Source organism: Loa loa (genome assembly GCF_000183805.2).
Source record: "Loa loa unplaced genomic scaffold supercont3.223, whole genome shotgun sequence".
Classification (NCBI taxonomy): Eukaryota; Metazoa; Nematoda; class Chromadorea; order Rhabditida; family Onchocercidae; genus Loa; species Loa loa.
The window spans coordinates 1-22,918 of record NW_018108403.1 but is presented as its reverse complement, the minus strand read 5'-3'; the positions used below and the strand labels follow the sequence as shown (position 1 = coordinate 22,918).

The 22,918-nt window shown below is 35.4% G+C and overlaps 7 protein-coding genes across 7 annotated transcripts; 4 read left to right on the top strand and 3 right to left on the bottom strand.

Moving 5' to 3' along the window:
- Positions 1-4: 4 nt before the first annotated feature.
- LOAG_03285 (hypothetical protein) lies at positions 5-407 on the top strand (the record flags this gene model as incomplete). Its single annotated transcript, XM_003138822.1, has 2 exons — positions 5-87; positions 119-407. The coding sequence occupies 2 exons, from the start codon at positions 5-7 to the stop codon at positions 405-407; spliced, it is 372 nt and encodes a 123-aa protein (XP_003138870.1).
- Positions 408-742: 335 nt separating this feature from the next.
- On the top strand, positions 743-3,690 carry LOAG_03284 (hypothetical protein; the record flags this gene model as incomplete). The annotated part of the gene is made up of 7 exons (XM_003138821.2): positions 743-1,102; positions 1,284-1,355; positions 1,580-1,666; positions 1,775-1,994; positions 2,211-2,411; positions 2,576-2,712; positions 2,786-3,690. 7 exons carry the CDS (start codon positions 743-745, stop codon positions 2,948-2,950), a joined length of 1,242 nt encoding a protein of 413 aa, XP_003138869.1. The 3' UTR covers positions 2,951-3,690.
- A 1,722-nt stretch (positions 3,691-5,412) lies between these two features.
- Positions 5,413-6,121, bottom strand: LOAG_03283 (hypothetical protein; the record flags this gene model as incomplete). The annotated part of the gene is made up of 2 exons (XM_003138820.1): positions 5,413-5,483; positions 5,890-6,121. The coding sequence occupies 2 exons, from the start codon at positions 6,119-6,121 to the stop codon at positions 5,413-5,415; spliced, it is 303 nt and encodes a 100-aa protein (XP_003138868.1).
- Positions 6,122-6,903: 782 nt separating this feature from the next.
- On the bottom strand, positions 6,904-8,135 carry LOAG_03282 (hypothetical protein; the record flags this gene model as incomplete). Its single annotated transcript, XM_003138819.1, has 2 exons — positions 6,904-7,025; positions 7,928-8,135. The coding sequence occupies 2 exons, from the start codon at positions 8,133-8,135 to the stop codon at positions 6,904-6,906; spliced, it is 330 nt and encodes a 109-aa protein (XP_003138867.1).
- Positions 8,136-9,066: 931 nt separating this feature from the next.
- On the bottom strand, positions 9,067-9,935 carry LOAG_03281 (hypothetical protein; the record flags this gene model as incomplete). Its single annotated transcript, XM_003138818.1, has 3 exons — positions 9,067-9,230; positions 9,706-9,832; positions 9,915-9,935. The coding sequence occupies 3 exons, from the start codon at positions 9,933-9,935 to the stop codon at positions 9,067-9,069; spliced, it is 312 nt and encodes a 103-aa protein (XP_003138866.1).
- A 2,978-nt stretch (positions 9,936-12,913) lies between these two features.
- On the top strand, positions 12,914-17,148 carry LOAG_03280 (AGC/PDK1 protein kinase). The gene is made up of 13 exons (XM_003138817.2): positions 12,914-13,070; positions 13,524-13,603; positions 13,945-14,070; positions 14,140-14,223; positions 14,337-14,448; positions 14,534-14,607; positions 14,780-14,942; positions 15,016-15,133; positions 15,200-15,365; positions 15,468-15,730; positions 15,794-15,941; positions 16,251-16,403; positions 16,511-17,148. The coding sequence occupies exons 1-13, from the start codon at positions 12,974-12,976 to the stop codon at positions 16,655-16,657; spliced, it is 1,731 nt and encodes a 576-aa protein (XP_003138865.1). The 5' UTR covers positions 12,914-12,973; the 3' UTR covers positions 16,658-17,148.
- Positions 17,149-20,094: 2,946 nt separating this feature from the next.
- LOAG_03279 (K channel tetramerisation domain-containing protein) lies at positions 20,095-21,166 on the top strand (the record flags this gene model as incomplete). Its single annotated transcript, XM_003138816.1, has 4 exons — positions 20,095-20,251; positions 20,386-20,506; positions 20,741-20,900; positions 21,080-21,166. The coding sequence occupies 4 exons, from the start codon at positions 20,095-20,097 to the stop codon at positions 21,164-21,166; spliced, it is 525 nt and encodes a 174-aa protein (XP_003138864.1).
- Between the last annotated feature and the right edge of the window lie 1,752 nt (positions 21,167-22,918).

Below are 22,918 nucleotides of genomic sequence, written 5' to 3'. Positions count from 1 at the left end.
AAAAATGGTTGTTTGGGATCATGGAAAGCTTAACCGTGCAGGTAAATTGAGCGAACTGAGAGGCGCATGTTTCTTGAGTTCGTGGCGGTATTTTTTTTTTTTTTTTTTAGCTTTTTAGTAGACTGATGCGTGTTTGTAACGTGCAATCGCACAAGCTGATCTCCATGGTTAGACATGAACAATTTGGGAAAAGGCAAGAGGAGCTGACCTTATACGACTGGTGTAATCCACATAAAGGGGTTCTGGTTTTATATTTGTTATTGCAAGTAGACTGCGTTGACCGAAAGAAATGCTCGGTTTGGCTAATCGGAACATCCAGTACGCTGTGTTCCTTCCCTTCAATGGTGACCTTATCAAATGAAATAAATTTAGCCTGGAAGTTCTACCTCCTCGACTTCTACACTTAGAATCATTGTTTCGTTCATGACTTCAATTGGAAGTTCCATTCAACTGTTGAAGAAAGACTGTTCGACATTTCATATGGTTCAAAAGTTAAATTAGACTTTAATTGGAGTATGTCGGAATTAATTTCTCATAATGAGTGTGGTTTACTGGTGAATCCCCATAAGAAGTATTGTTGTAAGGAGTGTGGTTTACTAGTGGATCCCCACAAAAAGTATTGTAGTTGCACAAAATTATTAATTACCAATAGATGATACAGTTAAAAAAATGATAGAGGTCAACTAAGAACTTTCAAAGCGTGATATATGCATATCTGTTTCTAAAATGAGCAATAAATATAATGGCAAGAGGAACGAACTTACGTACAGCGAAAGGATTTTTGCGATTATTTCAGCTTTTGTTATACATAGGGTGGAGCCAGCGTGGGTTCATGTATGTCCCGGTGTTGAACAGCAAGGAAAAAGCTCGGGAATTGGTTGATATCGTTCGGGAACAAACTGATGCACCTATAGGAACCTGTATAAATACTGTATCGATAATCTTAAGTACTTTACTGCGAGATTTACCCGACCTGTATAATCTTCATGTCATAAGAAATGCTCTGGAAGACGATATAGTCGATGTGGATAATTGCTATGATGCTCAAGTACTGGAACAGCTCACTGCTAACATAACAAGTCACATTGAGGATAAAGGTCAGGTATGCGTAACGTAGATTTACTTATGTTGTCGCTTTTGTTATTGTTATTATCAAGATTTTCCATCAAGCCATAAAAGCTGTACTACCGCTTCAAACAAAATTTGAACTAGAACTATGAAATGGAGAAGATGTTATATATTTTTTAATGTTATATATTTTTGGATTTTAATATATTTTGCAGCTAGACTGGTCAATTCGGGATGATGAAGAAGCTGTGATGGTTAAATCTCTACAACACTTTTCTGGATTTCTGGTAACTTAATAATACAGCAGTGGTCTGTGGTCTTTTGGTTATATATGCATTGAAATTTCAGTGTCTTCCAAATTCATTTTAATTGGTGTTCAAATATTTAAATTAATTCGTAAATTCCTCACCTTTGCTTATTTTTTTTTTTTTTAAGTAAGGAGAAAAAACAAACAAACGAAAAGTTAATCAGCATATGGTGAAGGATTGTTTGCATGATGTTTAAATTACAGAAAAAAGCTGATATCCGAGTACCCATGAAGCGTTTTCGTCGGGATAATTATGCCTTCATTGAGCAGCTTGTTTCACTTTACCAAATGGTAATTTTTTATTCACAATCAGTTTAATGCGGAAGTGATTTTAGAATGTAGAAGAAAACCCTTCAGAACTCTACATTGATGAAATCTCATATTATTGCTTTCATTTAGGAGCTAAAGAAATCAGTACGCATCGAGCTACTTTCGACATTTTACTCACTTTGTTTATTGGATCGTTCAGTCATTACAATGCTGCTTTGCGGACAGCTGCCGGTTCTGCTAGCATTACAAAACAATTTTTGTTTGCCACTCACCGAACATGATATATCATCTTTGCAGTTGCTTTCTATATTATTTTCAACTGGAGAAAAATTCCCAACCTCACATTATGGTAAGTTTCCTTTCGTATCATATTCATATTTTCTCACCATATTTTTACCAAATTCACGGTGTCACCTTCAAGCGCTTAATTTAACTTACTCAGATAGCCATTTTGAATTTATTGACTTATTCGAGAATGAGATAGCTGTTAACACAGCCAGAAAGAGAATAAAGATGCAACTTTTTCAATTCTTCGCATTGTTCTTATATAGGCATTCTTTTTCAGACGCTCTGAATTTGGAATTCTTGACAAAGATAGTCTCGCTAGTAGAGGATTCCGCAGATGCTTTCCAGTTCATTTTATCATTCAATGCTCATTTTGAGTCGAATGAAAGTACTGTTATTCAGGCACTATATAAGAATCCTCTACTTACATTTGGCCAGTTACTCACGATACAGTTGAATCGATGCAGAGCTGAGAATAAAGGTAGGTTTTAGGTAGGTCCTGAATAGCTATGGAATTCTTTACTCAAAAAGTATCAATCACAAAGCTGCTCAGTTTATTTCCCAAAGACGGCACTGACCAATATCTTGATATCCAGTTCTTAATCTTTTCGTATGGTTAATTCTTACCTTGGATTTATTATTCAGACTTGCGCGCAATGAAATTGCTGATGGACATTTTTTGCGTGTCAGATGACCTGATTGCGGTTCTTTTTTATGATAACGATTTAAAAGTTCTTTATGGTATACTATGCCAGGATTTGATCGACACAAACCAATCACAGGTGTTAACAGCTCTACAAAATTTATCTGTAATTGGTGCTCATTCTCGATGTAATTTGATATGAAATTGTTTAGAAAATGGCAATGATATTGCAAATAATGAAAAATGTGGAAGTAATAAGACGGTGTGGATTCATTCAAGAAGTATGTGCATCAGTGAAAACTTTTCTGCTGACTCATGACGCGCAATTGGAGTTGAGGTGCTGTGCGGATTTCATCCTGCAACAGGTCACTGAATAGCAAACAAATTTACCCATTACAATATAACATTCGACATGCCAAAAAGTACACTTAAATGCCACAAACTTACTATAATATTGATCTTTCTTTGTATGTTTCACGCAGTAAAGGAAATATTTGTTGTCGTCAGTTGTAACGTCTCTTGTCTCGTATTTTCTAAACTTTTGGTCTGCTACGTCTTCACTGCATGATTTAATTTGGTTCACAATAATGGTTACCCTTGCTAAACAAAGCTTGAGTATTTCGTTTTTTTTATAGGGATGATAAAGAAAAGTCTTAATACTGTAATCCTGTCGTACTAGCTTCTAGCGGCAATTAGACAGGTTTGGTTAAGGTGTGTTGAAAATCTCAAAACGTTCCAACTTATATATGAACCGCCGTTACGGAAGGAAAAAGACTCGAGTTCTTTATTGATCTTTCGGAGATCGGTCATCGGTGAGGAAAAGAGAACAGTGCTATGGGTATGAATTGGATCAGCAATCAATGTATGTACTCTTGGCAATATTACGATATTCGTGACCAATTTTTCTGTTTCGATATTATACATCTGCTTCAATCGAAAGCAGTACTTGTCCAAGTTATGCCAACTTCTAAATAAAAATGGAACATTAATGGTTCAAACAACATGGGTCGTGGTCAGGATTTGCACAGAATAACAGAATTTCTAAAATTTCAAATACTTTGTTTTTGCATATGTCGGTCTTTTTTTGTGTAATTTACGCCGGAATATATCAGTAAATATCCTTTATTTGTGTCGCGTTTTTTTGCACAACTTTGGTTCGAAACAAGGCTCCTGTGTAGTTCGTTAAAGGTTTCTAAAGGGATTTTTTTGTTTCTAAAGGAATCTTTTTTCTTTTTCTAAAGGAATCTTTTTGAGTTATTTTATTTGAAGAATGTGAATACTGGATAAGGGGTAAAAGGTCGCCATGTTTTTGGGTTGCAGTATCATATGAATTGAGTTTTATTAATCCATTTCTTACTTGCCTTTTAGTGAAATATTGATTAGTAAGGCTGTCCGTCTTATTTACTACCACAATTTTTGTTTTTGACTGCACACATTTGATTCTAACGCCCTATCATACACACCTCCAGTTGGAAATCAAATGGACCTAAAACAGGTTCCAAAAAAAGTCGAGTTGAAGTTATTACTGATCCGGAAATACATATGACAACTGCTCAAGATAACTGCCGTTTATTGTGGCATATGGTATAGCAATTATAATTTTCATTGCCAGAGAGTACATTATTGGTTTCAAATCTAGTAAAAAAAATGCTTTAGCCAAGAGTCGAGAACGCAACTTTTAATGACTTTTCTGGATCACTGGAAATCCAATACAGAAAAGCGGCAGGATTCTATAGCTTCTCACGCGAACCGCTTGTGAATGGCTCTGAATGTGGTTGTTTTTATTTAAAACTTCCAACTTAAGTTTTGGAGTAATTATTTATCATGCAAATGGTGAAAGTTTAGAAAAAAGAAATTTTCTTGCAAGAGCAACTGGCGTAAAAATTTTGGTTTAGAATTGAAACGTCTTAGTCTGTGACGAAGTTTACATAAAATGCTTCTTAAAACAATCAAAAATCAGAGAAAACCGTTGGTGAGAAATCTTGCAACAGTTCCACTCATTTCACTAGGCGCGACTTCATACGACATATCAAAACAATTGGTAGAAAATAGTTATTACGGATGAACTACTTCACTGCCTAAGCTTCTGCAGTTTCAATAATTCGAGAACACTGCACGTCATACCAACCCGTCCATTATGATTTTTTGGCTTCATTGGTCTTGACTAATTTTGTTAGATGGTAATACTGACTTAATGAATTGTGATGGTATGATATAATAAGTTCAAATATATCAAGAGAGGCTTTTTTCCTCATTCCAAAACCCAGAAGACATGAAAGTCGACCAATCACTCCCTTGTGACACACTATATGTGGGATGTTTTTTGTTTGAATTTCCGGATTACAAATGTTAAACAAATATTCTTAATTTGTCATATTTATTGAAATTTAAAACTTCATCTCCCAGGTAAAAGAAACAACAGCAAACGTTACAAGTTTTACTTCTCAAAGTAACTCCATCGTTTACTAAGCGGTAAGGAGCTGTCGAGCACACTGTACTGATGAATATTATATTATTCAGGTATCTGATGTTTGAACACTAATTGCCTCCTCCTTGATATACTTGATAGAATGAAATAAATAGAAGACCGCTGCTAGACACTATTTATTAATTTACTTTCTCTATTTTTGTAAACTTACCTGAAAGTTATTGATCGCACTTTGATTCCCGAAATTCTCAGACGCTAGAGATTAACCTCTGTTAGGAACTGCATGAACGATAAAAGGAGAGCGATGGATGAAATGTTTTCAGTGTGTTTATGTAGATGAAAATTAACTGCATTGGAATTTTGTTTCTGTGACTGTGCGACGTTTCCGGATGACAAAATCCTACAACTCGTTTATTTCATTGAAACCCTGTTGGAATGAACTATCATTGCAATATCAGCTTGAGTAGCAACATGGAAAGAGCCTAAAAATAATTTTGGTTAGCAAATAACCAAATTAAGACACTGCAAATGGAAATGTGTTCATGAGATACATTACACTCAGTTAGAGTTTATTTCTTATACTAGAAGTCTAGGAATTCATACGACCTTCATAGGTAGGGTCCTGCACCAACATAATGAATTTCAATGACAGGCACAGAAATCAGCAAGTTTGTTTTGTGACAAGTTTTTGGTCATAATTCGTGTGAAAAGAGAATGGAGAGATGAGGTGACCATGTCAGCAGTGCTATCAGTTACTTGAACTACTGCAACAAGCAAATATCTTAATACAGCTTATACAAATCCAAGTAACAATTTCTTTCTCATTTAATTTTGCTTTAGACTGCATCACCTTTAGGATTTTCTAATTGAAATATCCTTGTTACTTACTGTGACCCGACTGACATAAGATTCTCTCCTCTTTGCTTATGCATCCTATACACTTCTCTGTTACCACATTTTGAATTGCTTCAAATTCGTTGTTAAACAACTCATGCATAGCAAAACATGAATGAGAATAATATTCATGCATTGTCAAGCTGCGGTTTCTGCTTAAACGGAAATTAATTCCATAAGAATCTCTTGTGTCATCCTGAATATATTCCGCAGTCCTTCTCTTCATCTTGCGTCCATGTTCGCACGATTTCAAATAAACAAAACATTCTTACACTCATGCTTAAATTCGCTTGGATAAAATACCTTGATAGCCAAAATACCTTGACAGTTAATCAGCCAGAAGGCGAAAGATGACCATTTAACTGATAATCTATCGTTCATTTAAAGCTCCAGTTCAATTCCTGCTTTTTCTTTACCCGTTAAGTTCTTATAATCTCCTTGTCACGTCCAGCTTGAACATCTGCACCTCCTCATTCTAAGCTGTTTTTCCTTCGAAGCCCTATCATAAATGACTCATATCTTCTCATCAGCAACAACTGACTTTTTTTGCTTCTTGTTGGTTCTCTCTTTTCGATCCTTATTTCAGTATTTTGCACAATTTTTATGACGGATCACAAGTATGATCAGAAATTTATGATTCATACCATTTATTGACTTTTAGCTTACTGCATTCCAGTTTCCAACTGCCAAAAAATTCGGAAAAAACAACTTTTTGAAGCCATTTTTGTCAAGTGTAAGCAACCAAATTAGGTAGTTTCACTTTTCTCCAATATTTTCTAGATCTGATAACATTATGTTTTAGAAGAATTTTCCAACAATTTCTTTCCTTAATTGAATTTTCCATGGATAAAAGCGGTGATAAGTATAAGTCACTTCTACAATCACGACAGGAAGGAAACAGTAACTGAGTACAACAAAGAGGAAGCAGTTGAAAGATCGAAGAAGAAGCGATGAATTTTAAACATGGTTTTGAGATATCATCAAAACTGAATGAAAAGAAAGACAACACTAAACTGCAATGCGCCATAGGACTCTACCAGTTGCTTTGTTGCCATTGTCAACGACGTTCATTTGCTGAGCAAATGTATTCGCTGACGTTAAGTGCTTTTGCAAACGAATACATAGATGGTCTGCACAGGACGTCAAAAAAAAAAAATGATTTCCTGACCTGAGAATCCACACTGGTTGAAATTAAATACAGATGCCACCTCCAAATCCCTTTTTCGTAACATCCAGCAATTCCGTTTGTTTGTGGTGATAAGCTGAACTCATCAATGAACGGTTAAGGAGTGAATGCTGAATTTATTTATCTGTGCTTGTTATATATGTATACATCTATTTGTTACATTAATTTCATCTTTATCGACTTTGTCTTCGCAAGCAGTGATACTTTGCTCCTAGAATGTATTTCTAACATGCAAATGTTTCACAACTATAAGCACCACTTATTTTAAATGACACATCTACATTACGAGTCTTAAAAGCGAATATCCCATTTTTTTGAATTGTCCATGACAGGTATTTTTCCCGCAATACCCGTAAAACTGAGAATGATTCCTTTCCATGTCTAATGATATTAATCCTTCCAGGATTAAAAAAAGAAATAGCCTGTTTTCTAAATAAAGCTTGACCCGTTTCTTGACCCCCTTTTAAAATATTGTGAAGAGAGCAATTTCCCAAGTATATCACTTCGAGTAATTCCCACCATTCATAATTGCTGCATGATTGTCAAGCCTGATTTACTGGAGCTTCAAAGAAATTCTAAATATAAGGATAAATAATTGGCTCCTTGCCTCTATATGCCCATAAAAATAAAGCAGTGATACGCAGTAAAGATGGGTAGCTGGGGTTTTAAAGAATCCAGTTTCCAAAATCAGTGTTCAGCTGATGATACTCATTACAGAGCTACTAATCCACTTAGGGAACTGAAAAACAAATTAAAAGAAAAAAAAGTGACAGTAAACTGAACAACAAGTAACATCCTTTATTAAAATTTTCACATATTTTCGACAAAAACGCCATCAATGGGCACAATGCTTGTACTTGATTGTCATCCCGGGATTCCGGGTACTTACTTCATTGCCGTCAAAGCTGCTCAGATGAAATAAGTTAATGTGCAAGGTGTTATTCTGGCCCTCCATTTTATGTTGAATCTGCGCTAAATGGTTAGATTTCAGACGCTGAGAATCAATAATTGTTGTCAAGATTAGTTGACAGTCCGGTACACTTTTGTCACCCATATTCCTTTTAATAGATAAACTGACATTACTCATTGAATGTCCAAACAGCAAGTGAAGCGTCGATTTGCCCACACGAGAATGATGATCACGAAAAAAAAGGAGGCAAAACCAACAACATCCGAACGTTACGAATGAATCAAAATTCGCTTACTGCAAAACTGAATTCTTACTTATCGATAACCAAATACCCAAGAAAAGAGAAGCTACAGCACGAATGAACTCATTTACAATCGCGTTAACCAGAACAGTTTACCATGAATTTATTCCTAATTGAACCATTTCACGTATGAATCACGCTCCTGCGGTGTATTGACCGTCCATTACTTTCTCCTTTCTCGCGTACATTTCATCCCTTCTTCTTCAATCTTTTGCAGGTTTATGATCTTCAATCCATAGCATAGTAAGGAGTGCAGTTAGCAATGTGATGTTTTGCTAATGAGCTCTCTTCTGCCTGTATTTCATGACAGATTTAAATACCGAAAGAAGATAATGAACTTAGATGACGAAGGAATGCATTTAAGCTATTCAGATATTACTGGTTAGCCAGAACTTGCCCTATTTTTCTTTTCTTTTTTTAAATTGACTTGTCCCCACAATCATTCGTTTTAAATCCCTATTCAATACTTTTTTTATTTATTAATGGAAAGGAACGAAAACTTTCCACAGCTTTTGACAGCTTACTGAAACGGGGAATGAGGTTATGAACCAATACAGTTATACTAGTAAAGTGAAAAGAAAAAAAACAAAAAAAAAAAGACTGGAAAGGAAGTGCAGAAAGAACTGTGCAGTTTTTAGAAACTTATCAAAAACTACGACTATGGGAGAGATGGGACGAGTCAACTTGTTGCCTTTTACACTTATTCCACTAGTTCATTTTCATCATAATTTCATTTCATAAATATAACGTCCATCGACACACCTATTTTGGTATTTATTGGTTCCATCTTTCTGCTGATACGAATAAGCAAGAAAAACGTCTCTTTTGAAACAAACCAGCAAAAGAAGATAACAACTGTCTGATATTCTTTAGATACTTTTCTGCCATAGTTAAATCTGGGCTAGTTTTCTTCTTTTCTTTTTCTTTGCATTCCATTACTAAAAGGCAGCCGAATTAAGCAGCCAAGCGACAAAAAGTATCACAATGCAAATCCCGATTATACATGAAAGCATATGTGTAGGCATTCACAGCAAGGAAGAAAGTGTTGCTACATGTTTCGTGGTAAAGACGATTAGATTAATGCTACACATGCTGATATAAACCGAAAAAAGACTGAAAAAAAAATGGCTTAGGGTAAAAGTGACAAGTGAGGGGAGCACTGTCTAGGAGCTGGGAACAAACAGGAAATTCACAAATGGTAAATATGCTTTCAAATAGAAAACAAAGTATACGTTCTTGCTCCCGTCCTCTCTTCCTTCTTTTTAATCAGTCCTTTTAACTGTCCATTGAGATTTGGCCCCCCTCCCCTTCCCCCATGCATTTTTATGTACATCTAAATCGACTAAACTCCATTTATATTTCGGACAAGTTTTTCCAGTTCCTGCTCCTGTTCATCTTCCAGAGCTTAATTACCTGCAGTTCGTCTTCTTTCTTCACTGTTATTTCTTATTTGAACAAAACCTTTGAATTTTCTGGTTCCTTTTGAATAACGATTTTCATCCTTACCGGCACAACATTCTATTCTCAACCGTATAATATCCTAAATAAGTAGATGGTATCATGCAAAACTCAATGTGTAAGCTAAATGAAATTAGCGACGTTTTCCAGCAGGATTGCAATACATCATCATTCACTGTTGGCATTACTCACACAATACAATAGCCGTTTTTTCCATGTCATAGGAGTATAAGGATTCAGTTCATTAGATTTTTTAAAAAAAATGAATGACATGAAGTAAAACACAGATGCAATGCATGTAGAAACGACGTGTTTCAGATGTCACTAGAGGCTGAGTACGCAGAGATCTTTCATATAATTGTGCTATTTCAGTCACTAATATTATTCAGGCTTTCATAGTAATGTTCTTGGCTTTACTTTAATCGAATTATATGCCGCGCACAACATTTCAAGTCTTTCTGTCCTCGTCTCTTGCTTTCAGTCTCAACCCACTATCTTTACCATATCTATAGCTACCATTGAACGATGCGTGACCTTCATTTGTAAGAAACACAATATTTCTTACGAAACAGATTTTACTTTTCCTCTGACTTTGAAATCTATTACGCTGATTTGACATCACTCCGTTTGCTTGATGACAGTGAAGTGACAAGTCCAGCAATCTTTGTTTCCTTGCCATTTAACACTGTTATACTTCGTCAACATTGATGGATGAGTGCCATCTAACCTGGTTTATAGCAAGATATTGGCGATATTATTAAAGACTTCATTAGTCGGTAGCTTCCCGAAATCGCTAAGATCGTACTACAAACTAACTTTTTGACTTAATAGACTAGCCGTTCACTTCATTTTCATTATCGACATCTACTACCTATAAGTGAGTGATCGTATGCAATGCACACTAGCAATTTTCATTATAGCCAACTTTGCGGCATTTATTTTCAGACTTCTTTTCCATATAGATCTTACACTATCCCATTTATTTCATAACATTCCGGATAACTAAACGTCTCCGTAAATGTTCATGCTACACTTCGTTTTAAAAAGTATCATCTAAATGTAAATGCTAAAAAGCTATGTATTGGTAAGCTGAAGGAATGAAGAGAGTGATTTATGGTTCAAACAACCCCGTTCACTTCTTGCAATACGGACTTTAAGAATCCTGCTCAATTCAGAGATTGTTGCCCATCGAATCAAGATACCTTATAGATAATTTGCAACAACTCTTATAAAAAGTCTAAAAGTATACAAAAACTAGGCAATTGAGAGGTAATGCTTAAGATCTTTTCTTGTTCTCTTTTTATGCGTTGACATGATTTTCGACTTGTTGTAATAATTGAGTCTGATACTGCTGGTTAATTGTTGAGTTATGTGAATGAGTAACCCATAACTCATACTTTCATAAAAAAAATAACCATAACTATAACCATAACTTTCCATAACCATAACTTTCCATAACCATAACTCATACTTTTTGCCTTATATAAGCTCAGTGTTAATGTATGAATTATTTTCGAGAACTTTGTTTTCTTCTTATGAAAGGCAGCTTTCATATTTAAATAGCCAATATGAGGAAAATTTGTTAATCGGCAGCCTAAATCTGAGATGATGGAATGACAGCGCAGAATGAAGAGATCCCTGTAATACTTTACCAGCTTCTTTCGCGCCAAATCGACTAGCTTCCACTCATTTGCTGAGGAAGAATATGAAATTCAATGAAGGATAAGAAGGATATGAAATTCAACATTTCATATCCTTCACTTTTTTCTTTTCTACTCCTGAATCCATCAAGTTGCACCGCTTAATCCTTCCCAGCGATGATAATGCTTTCTAACAAGGTTTCATTAGATATCGCTGGTATTCATCTTCATAATCCAAATATGGACTCAGCGTGGCATTCGTATTCCATCAATATCACTAGGCTTTTTAGATGTAGTACTTTTCTCAGACGCTGTGCAAGTGATAAGAAATAATCGATCTTATTTCATAACTCTTTATTTCTTATGGAATCCAGATCATATCTGCTGCCGCCTTTAGCCATAGATTTAAACATTTCTTTCATTGCTGATTACAAACCGATCGTTATCTTTTTACTGCCATTTTCCCTACTCATGTTTTGGTTTAAAATCTTTTACTATGGCTCTGTATGAGTACAAAACCTAACTCTTCCACCAAACCTCAGCCTTACAGTTATCTCCTGCAGAGGTGAGCCGCTTTTTAGAATTCTAGTGCCATCGAGCGTATGAATCATCAATGAGAAGTGAAATGATCTTTGGAAACTGCTTACTGTTAACGGTAAACATGGTTGCTTTCAGATTCTTCTGTTCATTGTCCTCTCTCACAAATATCACGTTTTATCTTTCCCAAACTATGTTTTGCTCCCAAATATTACACTAAATACAATTATTACAACTATTAATTTTCAATATTATTTTCTCACCTGTTATGCTAGGTACACTGGGAGGACCAATAAAGATCTCATTTTTTGTCTGAGTCTAACCTTAAGTCTTTCATCCTCCTATTAAAACCACTAAGCTAGACTAGTGGAAATAAAAGTCAGTGCAAGAAAGTAACGTTAAACAGCAAACTCGTAAAATGGAAAAGTAGAGAAGGATTAACAGTAACGACACACGACCAACACGCACAAATTGTATCAAAGCGTAAAAATCATAAAGTCATCGACTCAAAGCAAGTTCCAATTATGCAACCAATACGATGAAATCATTAATCATTAATAACTCCAGCAGAATCGCATCAAATTAATTTGTCAGTATGGCGTGCAAGTGACGAGTTTGCAACAATTTTTTACGATCATCCCATACATCCTTCTAATTCAAGAATAAACTCCGGATATATCGGAATCTGAGGTGAAGTATGCAAAAGAATACGTCAGAACTGGAAATGCTGGGAATCCATTCATCTCCACAACTCACTCTTGACCCAAAATACCCTCCCCAATTAGCCACTAGCCATGTCTCACGACGTGCATAGCATTGTTCGAAGTTTACGAGTGTAACACTCGTGCGGGGATGTTCGTCGAATCCGGTATACTGAGGAGGTGTTTGCGTGAGGTCACGTGTAGTTGTGGGATGTGGGTCACGTTCTTGCGCCGTGATATGGAGGGTCGATGTCTTTTCCGAGTTATTAAACAAATTTTTAGATTTTTCAGAATGAAGTCAGCATGGGAAGTGCAAAGAGGAAATAACGAGCCTGATGATTTCTGATGGCCATTGTATATCCTTGTAATCTGATGGTGGTCGCTACACACAATTATTTGCCAATCGTATCCGAAGTTGACGATGATTCTCCATCCAGCAATGGTTTGTTTATCCCTACAGTCGAGTAACAATGCTGATATCATAAATGGACTATTTCTGTAATTTTCAATCTCAATAATAAAAATTTTACTATGGAAAGGGAAATGATTACTTGGTGCATATCGATTAGGGAACAGATTTATTTTAAGCAATTATTACGTTAAATTATCCTCAATTTTCTAACGATGTCGCGAACTTTTGCGAATAACCTTGGAAAGGGACGTAGCAGCTCTAATCTGGGTAATTCGAGATCTGTATGGCACGTGTCTTACACAGCGTTTGAGTTGCACAGTTTTTCGGCATGACCACTGTACTGCTTGCCGTTTTCATGACGACAGTAATCCTACCTGTATATATAAACTGGATGGATGTCCAAATTTTCCTTTTTTTTTCTTTTTTTTAAGGTAAGACTGTCGTTGAAATCAAGTCAAAGATTTAATCCTCAACAATTTTTAGTGACAACAAATATATTTGTTCATTTTGCTGATGAAGACGATAAAGCAATGTGCAGCAAAGATTTGCCTATGGGCAGACAGGTCTTTCGCTTTTGCTTAATCGTAGTTGATCGTATTAATGCATCCGTTTGACTAGCGCATACCACTCAGGCTTCTTACTCTTGAGTGGTTAACTATCTAGGGCAGCATTCGAATACTTTATATTTAGTCGACGAGTGTTTCCAAACTAACGAATGTTTTCATAGTTAATATCTAGAACTCTTTCTGAATTCGGTTCACTATCGATCTAGCTGGTTTTTAGAAGGAAAATGACTATATATCCTAATGAACATTAATTCTTTATTTTTTCTAAAGGTATATTTCTACCTTCAGAAAAATAGGTAGATTTCTTGAATCTTGTGAAATTCTTCATATTCTTACAGATCAAAAAATCTTCGATTTCGCAGATGGTAATGGTACAAATGTTAAAAAATGGTATGCAACCAGTGCAGAAGAGTGCCGCTGATTTCTTTTTTTTGCAAATACTGGGCGAGGGTTGCTTTTCTACGGTAAGGTTTATGGGAAACGAATGCACAGCGAACAGTGTATTGTATGTTGCGACTATTTTGAGCTTGCAGGTGTATCGTGCTCGTGAAGTATCCAGTGGAAAGGAATTTGCTCTGAAAGTGCTCAACAAAGATTTAATTCGACGACATGATAAAGTACTTCTTTGGATTTGTCCACTAAAGGAAAAAAGAATTCAACTTTATTACAAAATATTGAATGAATTAGATTTTACGTTAACATCATAGATAGTTAATTATAATTTTTCAAGGTAGTATCGGTTATGCGTGAGAAAGACATAATGACTTCGTTGACTTATTTGCACGGTGGACATCCATATTTTGTGTCCTTGTATTGTACTTTCCAAGATCACACTCGTCTTTGTAAGTTTTTACAATATTTGCTGTTTATTCGTTTGTTACTTACTGTATTCAATTTCTTCAAAAACATTGATGAGAGCATTTTTAGACTTTGCTATGACTTATGCAAAAAATGGTGATTTATTGGCATATTTGCATCGCCTTGGTTCCTTTGATGGAAGCGTAAGTTACTATCCCATGTTTTCTTTTTGTGTGGTGAGTAGGTTTCTTTTTCCCAATAATTCAAGTCTGAAGATAAGTGAAATATTTAAATTATAGTATGAACTCATAGTACATTGCGGTTTACATCCACAGAAAACACATGCATTTCTTCCCTTTGTATTTAATTTTATAGGTGACCTTATTTTATTCGGCTGAACTTGTTTGCGCAATCGACGTCCTCCATAAATGTGGCATCATTCACAGGGATTTGAAACCAGAAAATATTTTGCTTGGAGAAAATTGGCACATAATGTTATCTGATTTCGGCACAGCTAAATTTATTGATTCAGAAAAAGGTAAGTTAGACATCAGTTACATGTTGAATATAAAATCGGTTAACATCATTTCTTCACTGGTTTAAAATTACAGATGAAACAGATACGAAAAGTGCTCTTCAGGAAGAACACCACCGTAATCGATCAACATTCGTTGGTACTGCCCAGTATGTTTCACCAGAAGTACTGGTGGATGGAGAAGTTGGCCCATCGTTAGTCTCATTTGTTCGAAATGACTCATTTAAAGCATTATGATCCTCAGTTTTAACTCTTTCCAGATGTGATTACTGGGCTTTGGGTGCAATAATTTTTCAAATGGTTTCTGGACTGCCACCCTTTCGAGCTATTAATGATTACCATACTTTCCAAAAAATTCAGAAGCTGGACTACAGTTTTCCTGATGGTTTCCCTGACCTTTCCAAAGATCTCGTTCGAAAATTTTTGGTGCGTTTTGACAATCACATTCACTTTTCCCAATTCATGAATCACTGCTTTTAGTATTTCGGTAAACATCGTTGTGATGGTACCATTCTGTCTTTGTTTCAGGTATTCGATCCTAGTAAACGTCTTGGTTCTGAAGAAACAGGCGGCAGTGAGGCTGTTCGTTCGCATCCATATTTTGCCACAGTGGACTGGGATAATTTGATCACAAAAACGCCACCGCCTTTTAAGCCTTACTTACCCGCCAGTTGTGGAGAACCAGCCTTTCATAGCGATTACCATTTTCCAGATGATATAGAACCCGGTCTTGATGATGCAGCAGTAACCCGCTTGCTAGGACTTTCTCTAAAAGATTTCTGTTCTTCGAGGTTTGTTTTGTTTATTAACAGACGAAGATGTGGATTTTCAAGAATTATGACGAACTATTTCAGCCAAAATAAAGGTAGTTCAGAAGCAGAAGAACCCGAATCAGCTGGATTGCGTGAAAAAAAGCTGAGTATTCAGCGGAAAGAACACAAATACCATCGTTTTGTGGAGGGCAATTTGATTGTTAAAAGTGGTTTACTGGATAAAAAGAAGGTCAGTCTTAGTCTCATATGAACTGATTACTTATTCTTCGTGTTTTGGGAGGGAGGAGAAAGTAAGGGTTTCTGGGTCTACTGCATATAACTCTCCGTTTTCGTTGTGCTGGTACATTTCATCATTTTCATGCATAAGTGTTTATACTTGATTATGTTGCATATCACCACGTCATAAAATGTACTAAGCGTTCATTGTATCAAGCGGTTATTGTATCCATTGATTGGTTCCCTTGGAATTGAAAACTCATGGAATAGATAAACCAAAATAGTGTATTTAATATATTTATATGTCGAAAACTTGGTTTAGGGATTGTTCGCAAGAAGAAGGATGTTTTTGCTGACAGAAGGGCCACATATATTTTATGTGGATCCCATAAGTATGGAATTAAAAGGCAAAATACCGTTCTGCCGGAAGTTGCGAGTTGAAGCGAAGAATTTTCGAACTTTCTTTGTGCATACAGTTTGTCATTTCTACATATTTTTTTTTTCTTTAACAAAATAGAATAGACACTATTAGTTTGAGGAAGTATTGAGAAGTACCAACATTTCTATTTACAATATTTTCAGCCAAGCCGTACTTATTATTTATTTGATCCGGAGCGAAATGCACTGGAATGGTGTAAAGCAATAGAAGCTTTGCGTGAACAGTATCTGAATGAATTACCAGAAGAGCCGGATTGCTTGGATATCAAAAATACTAAGCGACGACGATAATGTTGCTTGTGTAAAGTGCTTCCCGACTACTTTATACTACTTTTCTGGAAAAAGTATTTTCAAAGTAGATGTGGTTCGGAATGAATGGTTGACAATACGTGAAATCCAGGTATATGCAAAGAACTTGCACGATTACCAGTTGTAAGGGACTAGCATATATGTATTCACGTAATGTAGATTTGAATGATCAAGTTACAGACTTTGCAGTTACACATAGAAGAACGGCGAAAGAGACGTTCTGTATCGAATTGTGATAAGTGTTCTTTACGTGTATACTTCCAGTCTTCTTTACTATTCTATTATCCAATTGCCTGTAGAATATAACCGGAGATTTTTGTTTTTGCATCCCTTTTGTTCTTGTCTTTCAACAAATACTTGTTATTTGTACTATAAGATTCTTCTTGATCTTATCAGTGCTTCACTGAAGCACTGATATTTATTAATATACTGAATAGGAAGGGCTTGTTCCTGGCATGTTTGTTTGTTTCGGTTTTTTTGAGTTATTTATGAAAATTAGTACATAACAAATGGCTGCTTAACAAGCATATTTAGATCCAGCATGCATAGATAAAGCGAGCATTTTTGCCATACGTTGTTTCCGGGGTGTCCGGGACTGTTCCGCTATTCAGTTCACCTCATCAACTATTTCTTGTGATTAACATTATCTATCATGAAATTTCCGTTTGATAATACATTGGACCAACAGTTTTTAGAACATCTATCTCTAGCATTAATCAGTAGCCACATATATCGAACCCCAGAAAATGAAAACGAAAAATAGTGGATACATATTCGCTTTACCCCTGACCTTTCGGGTTCATTGATTCAGTTATCACACTATGTGAAATCTTCACAACGATTTTTGTGACGAGAACGATGATGACTGAAATAAGAACGAAAATTGGAAAAACAACTGACCTGCCTAACACAATTAGATATAACTGCTCAATTCTCTGCATCTTTTCCGCTGTACGTGACAATATTTCTGGAGAGAAGAATTGACGAAATTGGTATCGATACATTCTGTTGATCTACTAACTGAATGAACAAAATGCATCGAGTAGTATATGGTGGAATAATGTGGAAACTACAGACATCTTGTCACATCTATTAATGAACTAACATGCGGCATACTTATCCCCTTAATGGAAGAACTGTAGAAAAGGATGGGACAGCCTGCTGTAAAGGCAAACGTCCCGCTTATAACTTTTTATTCCAGTTTTTATAAGCCGGAGATTGCTGTTAACCAAGGGTAGCTGGTTGTCGCCCTGCATATGAAGTCTTGTATAGATAGTATAGATACTGATAACTGTAAGACAATTGTAACAAGCGAATGAATCAGAATTTTGTCTGCCAGCTTCAACATTCAGCTTTATTGCTGGACTAAGGAACGGTACAAATTGAATATATCTAAAACTTAGATCAAGCTGTCGTCCAAGAGCGACTTTTTATTGAACTGGGAAAGTTTGGTGCAAATAGTTCTTTTTTTTGCGGCGACGAGATGTTTTGCATAATCTATTGTCAGATAAAAGTAAGATTCTATGGGAACGGGAAGTTTGATTTAAAGGACGAGTTTTAGTGGAAGCGAAATAAAGTTTCGTGTAGTGAAATGCACGAAATAATCCACGAAAATTTCTTAGCAAAAAAAAGTGGTGGTGACATTGAGAGGGAAGTGTCCAAAGCTCCTTTCTTACTACTTTCACAACTCCCCAAAACTGGGCTCTCTCAAAAATCATTTAAGTGCCTAGAAAATTATGTAAATTGTGTAAGTGCCTATCTCGCTCAAACTATGGAGGTTTAAAATTTTGCAGCGGGAAGTATAACATTACGATCCATTATCTTCCAATTTTTTTTTTCTTCGGCTTAGAATTTTACCCACAATAACTAAAGTTATATCCAATTTCCTTGCATAAGGACATGTGTCGCGAATTAACGCGAAGCTCTGTGATAAAAACGTAAAGATTTATAAGTGCATGATGTGTAGTGATGTACTAATTTATATATACAAAGTTGGATCGTGCAGTAGTTATGTATACAAAGTCGGATCGTGGAGTAGTAGTAGTGGCAGCAGCACATTAATTCCAGGACAAAAGGAAGTAGGCCATTTTGTGAAAGAATAAGGCCTGTCTATTTCCCATGAGGTACTTTACCTAGCTATCAAATAGCGATTATGTATGTGCTCACTGCTTTCGTCAATTTTCCCTTGCTCTGACGCTAACTTAAAATATGGCAAGAGAACTGTTGTCGTTATCTGGATTTGCGGTGAAATTTCTTCGAGTAATCTACTCACAAAATAATTTATCATAAATCTCAAATATGAGAAGATCGCTTACTTTCATACTTCTCCAAGATTTGAATTTGGTTTAAATTGCCCGGATTGACGATGTAAAAGCCGACCTTACCTTATGGATCCTTCCAGTTAATCTTTCACCTAAATGATGGTGGCTAGCAACCGCATTGCCCCATGCCAACTCCACAAATTCACAATAATAGCTTCTTTCAAATTCCAAACAACAATTGAATTGGACCCAGCAATGCTCATTTCGCCTTGGCCGTTTTTCATTCCCCGTGAATTGCCTAATTTTTATCTCAATCACTCATTCATTACCAGCTTAGCTGTAGCTTATTTCTGCAATGCCCAGAATCACCCCGCTTTCACGAATCCATACTTTAGCACCAGCAGCAGCAAGATAAGTGCAAACTAACCATTAAACGGCTGTCTCACTTTGTACCAAAAATGCATCCACTAAACATACTCCTATTAAAAGCGACATCATATTACGAATGCGTCATATATATTTAAATTTTAAGGGTATATTTCAGAAAAAAGATTAGTCTTTGTAAAGCATACCTTTTTCTCCACAATTGTTTTTAGACATTTTTAGGAGAGAGAACCAATGCAAAAGTAAATTGGTTGTGCAAGAAGTATTTGCTGATTCTGGTTGAGTGAACTTTCCTAGATACAATGAGCTAGCTGGCGCAATTTATTTAAATATCGAGCAACTCTATTCCATTGCACTGCTATCTGCAGAGGTCAATACACTGCCTCTATATCACCAATTGCCTAATCCGTCGTGCTGTTATCATTCCGGCCTTGCAACCATGCAAACATTCCACTTAAGGACCGTTTAGCAACTGTGACCCTCTAAAGACTTTTATGCCAAATATGAGTAAACATACTCATTTAAAAGATCGTTCATTCAACAAGCATTGGTTTGATGCAATTAACGTCAGACACTATCCGACGTATTCAGCCCTTTACCTTATTCTCAAGTTGCTTTTTTGTAAGTAGGTAGAAGTTCCACAATGTTAAATATGCTCCTCATTATTTGGCACGGTTATTCTGTCACGTTCCTGATATAAACGAATTATCAGTTTTTCGTTCTTTCGTTACAACAGTTACACATAGTGTTTTGTTGAGCAGATCAAATTTAGCAATGGCCCGTAACCGGCACACCGATGACATTCTGAATGTCAACGTTAGCGGTAAACGGTATACAGTTCGGCGCACCGATCTACTGGCAGATCCGAAAAGCAAATTAGCGGAATGGTTCAAACCTGGTACTGTGAAACAGATTGCCACTGATAAAGGAGGTTGGCAGGCATAAATTTGAATTTTACGATGCTGTTCGAAAATTTCCATTGTGTAATGGTTTAACAAGAGGTATAAATTATGTCCGATATGCGTATGCATATGCTAATGTATTCATCAAAATCCAGAGTTTCAGGCAACTATTATCTGGATCGTGATCCGAAATGTTTTCGACATATCCTTGCTTATCTGCGACTAAAGAAAGAAAAATTTGTCCTATCACTGGCTTTACCTGCAAAGCCGGACGATCTGGCAAAGTAAGTCGATGTCAATGGAACTATCGCCTGATAGCAGACTATATTTCTTTTGCTTAAAAAAGTGTGGTGTTCATTAGTTTAGGCTGTAACTTTCAAGCTTTTACTTATTAAAATTTTCTTAGCCAAAGAGTTACAGCTTATCGAAAGCATCGTTTGATAAGGTCAGTAATACATTAAGAAAAAAAAAACTATCAAATTTATTCTCAGCGAAAAATCAAAAATTTGCACGTTTAGATTGGTTGCTGAATGTGAAGCACTGAATATGGTTGAGTTAAAAAATTTAGCCCTTGATGTTTTGCAAAAATACCAGCGTACGGAAGAACAACACTACGTGACAAGTTATGTACAAATTGCCCTTCGTGACTATGAAACATGGCAATTTGATCACGAACAGGTGGCTTTATTTGTTTCATGAATTACTTGGAACTGATAGAGCAGAAGCGTATGGCAACAAATTTGGATTAAACATATCATTTGGGGATGATGGCACTAATAGCGATGTTGTAGCAAAATAATATATCTCACTAAAGTTTGAGTGGTTTGAAATTTTTAATAAATCTTGCGGAATTACAGAACACCGTAATCAAGAAAGGCAAAGGAGGAAGCGCAGAAATGGGAGCAGCAGTTACTTCAGCTTACGATGAATGGGACAATATGTGATTAATACGTATCCAATTCGTAAATCCAGTGCATCGAATTCATTAAATGCTGGTAAATACAAGTCGCATATTTCTTCACTCTTGTTACTGGCAACTTTTACCTAAAATATATCCTTGTATTACCTATACCTTAGAAATACATAGACACAAGAATTGCATATCAGATTGTGATTCAACCTTTACTCTATCTTTACCCATCTCCATAACATTGGTTCATATAACACAAAGGCCTGCATGCTTTATAAAGTTTATCTTTTCTACAAACATAAACATGCCATCAACGACTGTTACCTAAAATTCTATGACTATCTGGAGTATTATTCAATAACTTCATGCTACCAAAGCATTATTTGGAATGCATTGATCACCATTAATGTAATGTTTCTAACTGCTTAAAATTCAATAAAAACTAAAATACATCTTTCTAAAAGATAGCACGCTACCTTTTCATTCAACTGACTCATGTGCGGTGCAAACTGCAGACTGATCATTGTTGCCCATGTCACTCATTGCATATGATCCCTGTTGCTATTGAGGGTTACGATGACGTGATAACCTTATCAAGAAATCTCAAAACAATTGAGTTGTCGATGATTTATAGATATTTTATGTATTATACGATCAGGAAAATATGGCAAGCATTTTCTTAAAGTATCACTGTTTTAAAGTAGTGATAATAAAACGTAATGAATGTCGCCAGCACAAAAATATAAAGTGAAAGAAACATAAGTGAAATAAATCATTTGTTGTGAACTCTTAATCACTTGCCGTATTTGAATACCATTTGAAAGACTAAATCCGGAAGAACTGATAATATAAAATCGAGAACAAGCATACCATGTCATACAAATATTTCTCCTAATGCATTATTTCACAAATAGATAATATTTGTAAATGATTATGTCGTCACAATCATGTTTAAATTTGATCTTTTTTAAAGATTAAGCCTAAGCTTAACATTTTAAAAATTTGAACTCGAAAAGCAATCTAGATATAATAAATGAAATAGGCAATTTACACTATTCAGTTTTTAAATATTTTGTGATATAATGCATTTATATTCATTTACAGTTGTTTAAATTTTTTATTTAATATATATTTCTTTGTTAAATTATCAACAAAACATACACCAATGAAATAATACTATTCGACAGATCAATCAATTGATTAATTAATTATTTTATTATTCAATCAGTATCAGTAGATCAATCAAGTCAATATCAACGAAATTAACAAATTAAGATATTCTATTCATCAAAAAATGATTTCTGATAGGAAATTAAATTTATTTCGACAATTTATTGCTCATTACATCCGATATACTACGCTAACACTTAATACCAAAATGCTTTTGCTCGTCGAAAATCTCAGTTCATAAGAAAGCGCTCTAAGACCTAAAACAAGCAATTGTAATGTTATTTGAGATTGGAAGTCTGATGAGCTTTCAGCCTGAAAGATTCGTCAAATTCTTTCAGAGAAAAATTTACACTTCTATATTCGTCAATCACTATGCTATCAATTCAATGCTCAGATCCGCCGTCTTTCAGGTATCAGATTTATTACTGATTTCATTCGTAATAAAAAAATGTGATCATTTGATATACACAACCTCTGTATCGTTCTCCATTTTATCATCATTTAATCATAATATTACTGGTATCTGTCAAATTTTAGTAAGCAATAATTTAATTCACAATTCGTTTTTTTTGTAACTACTGTTCGGTAACCATATAAGTATCATAAATGTAAACAT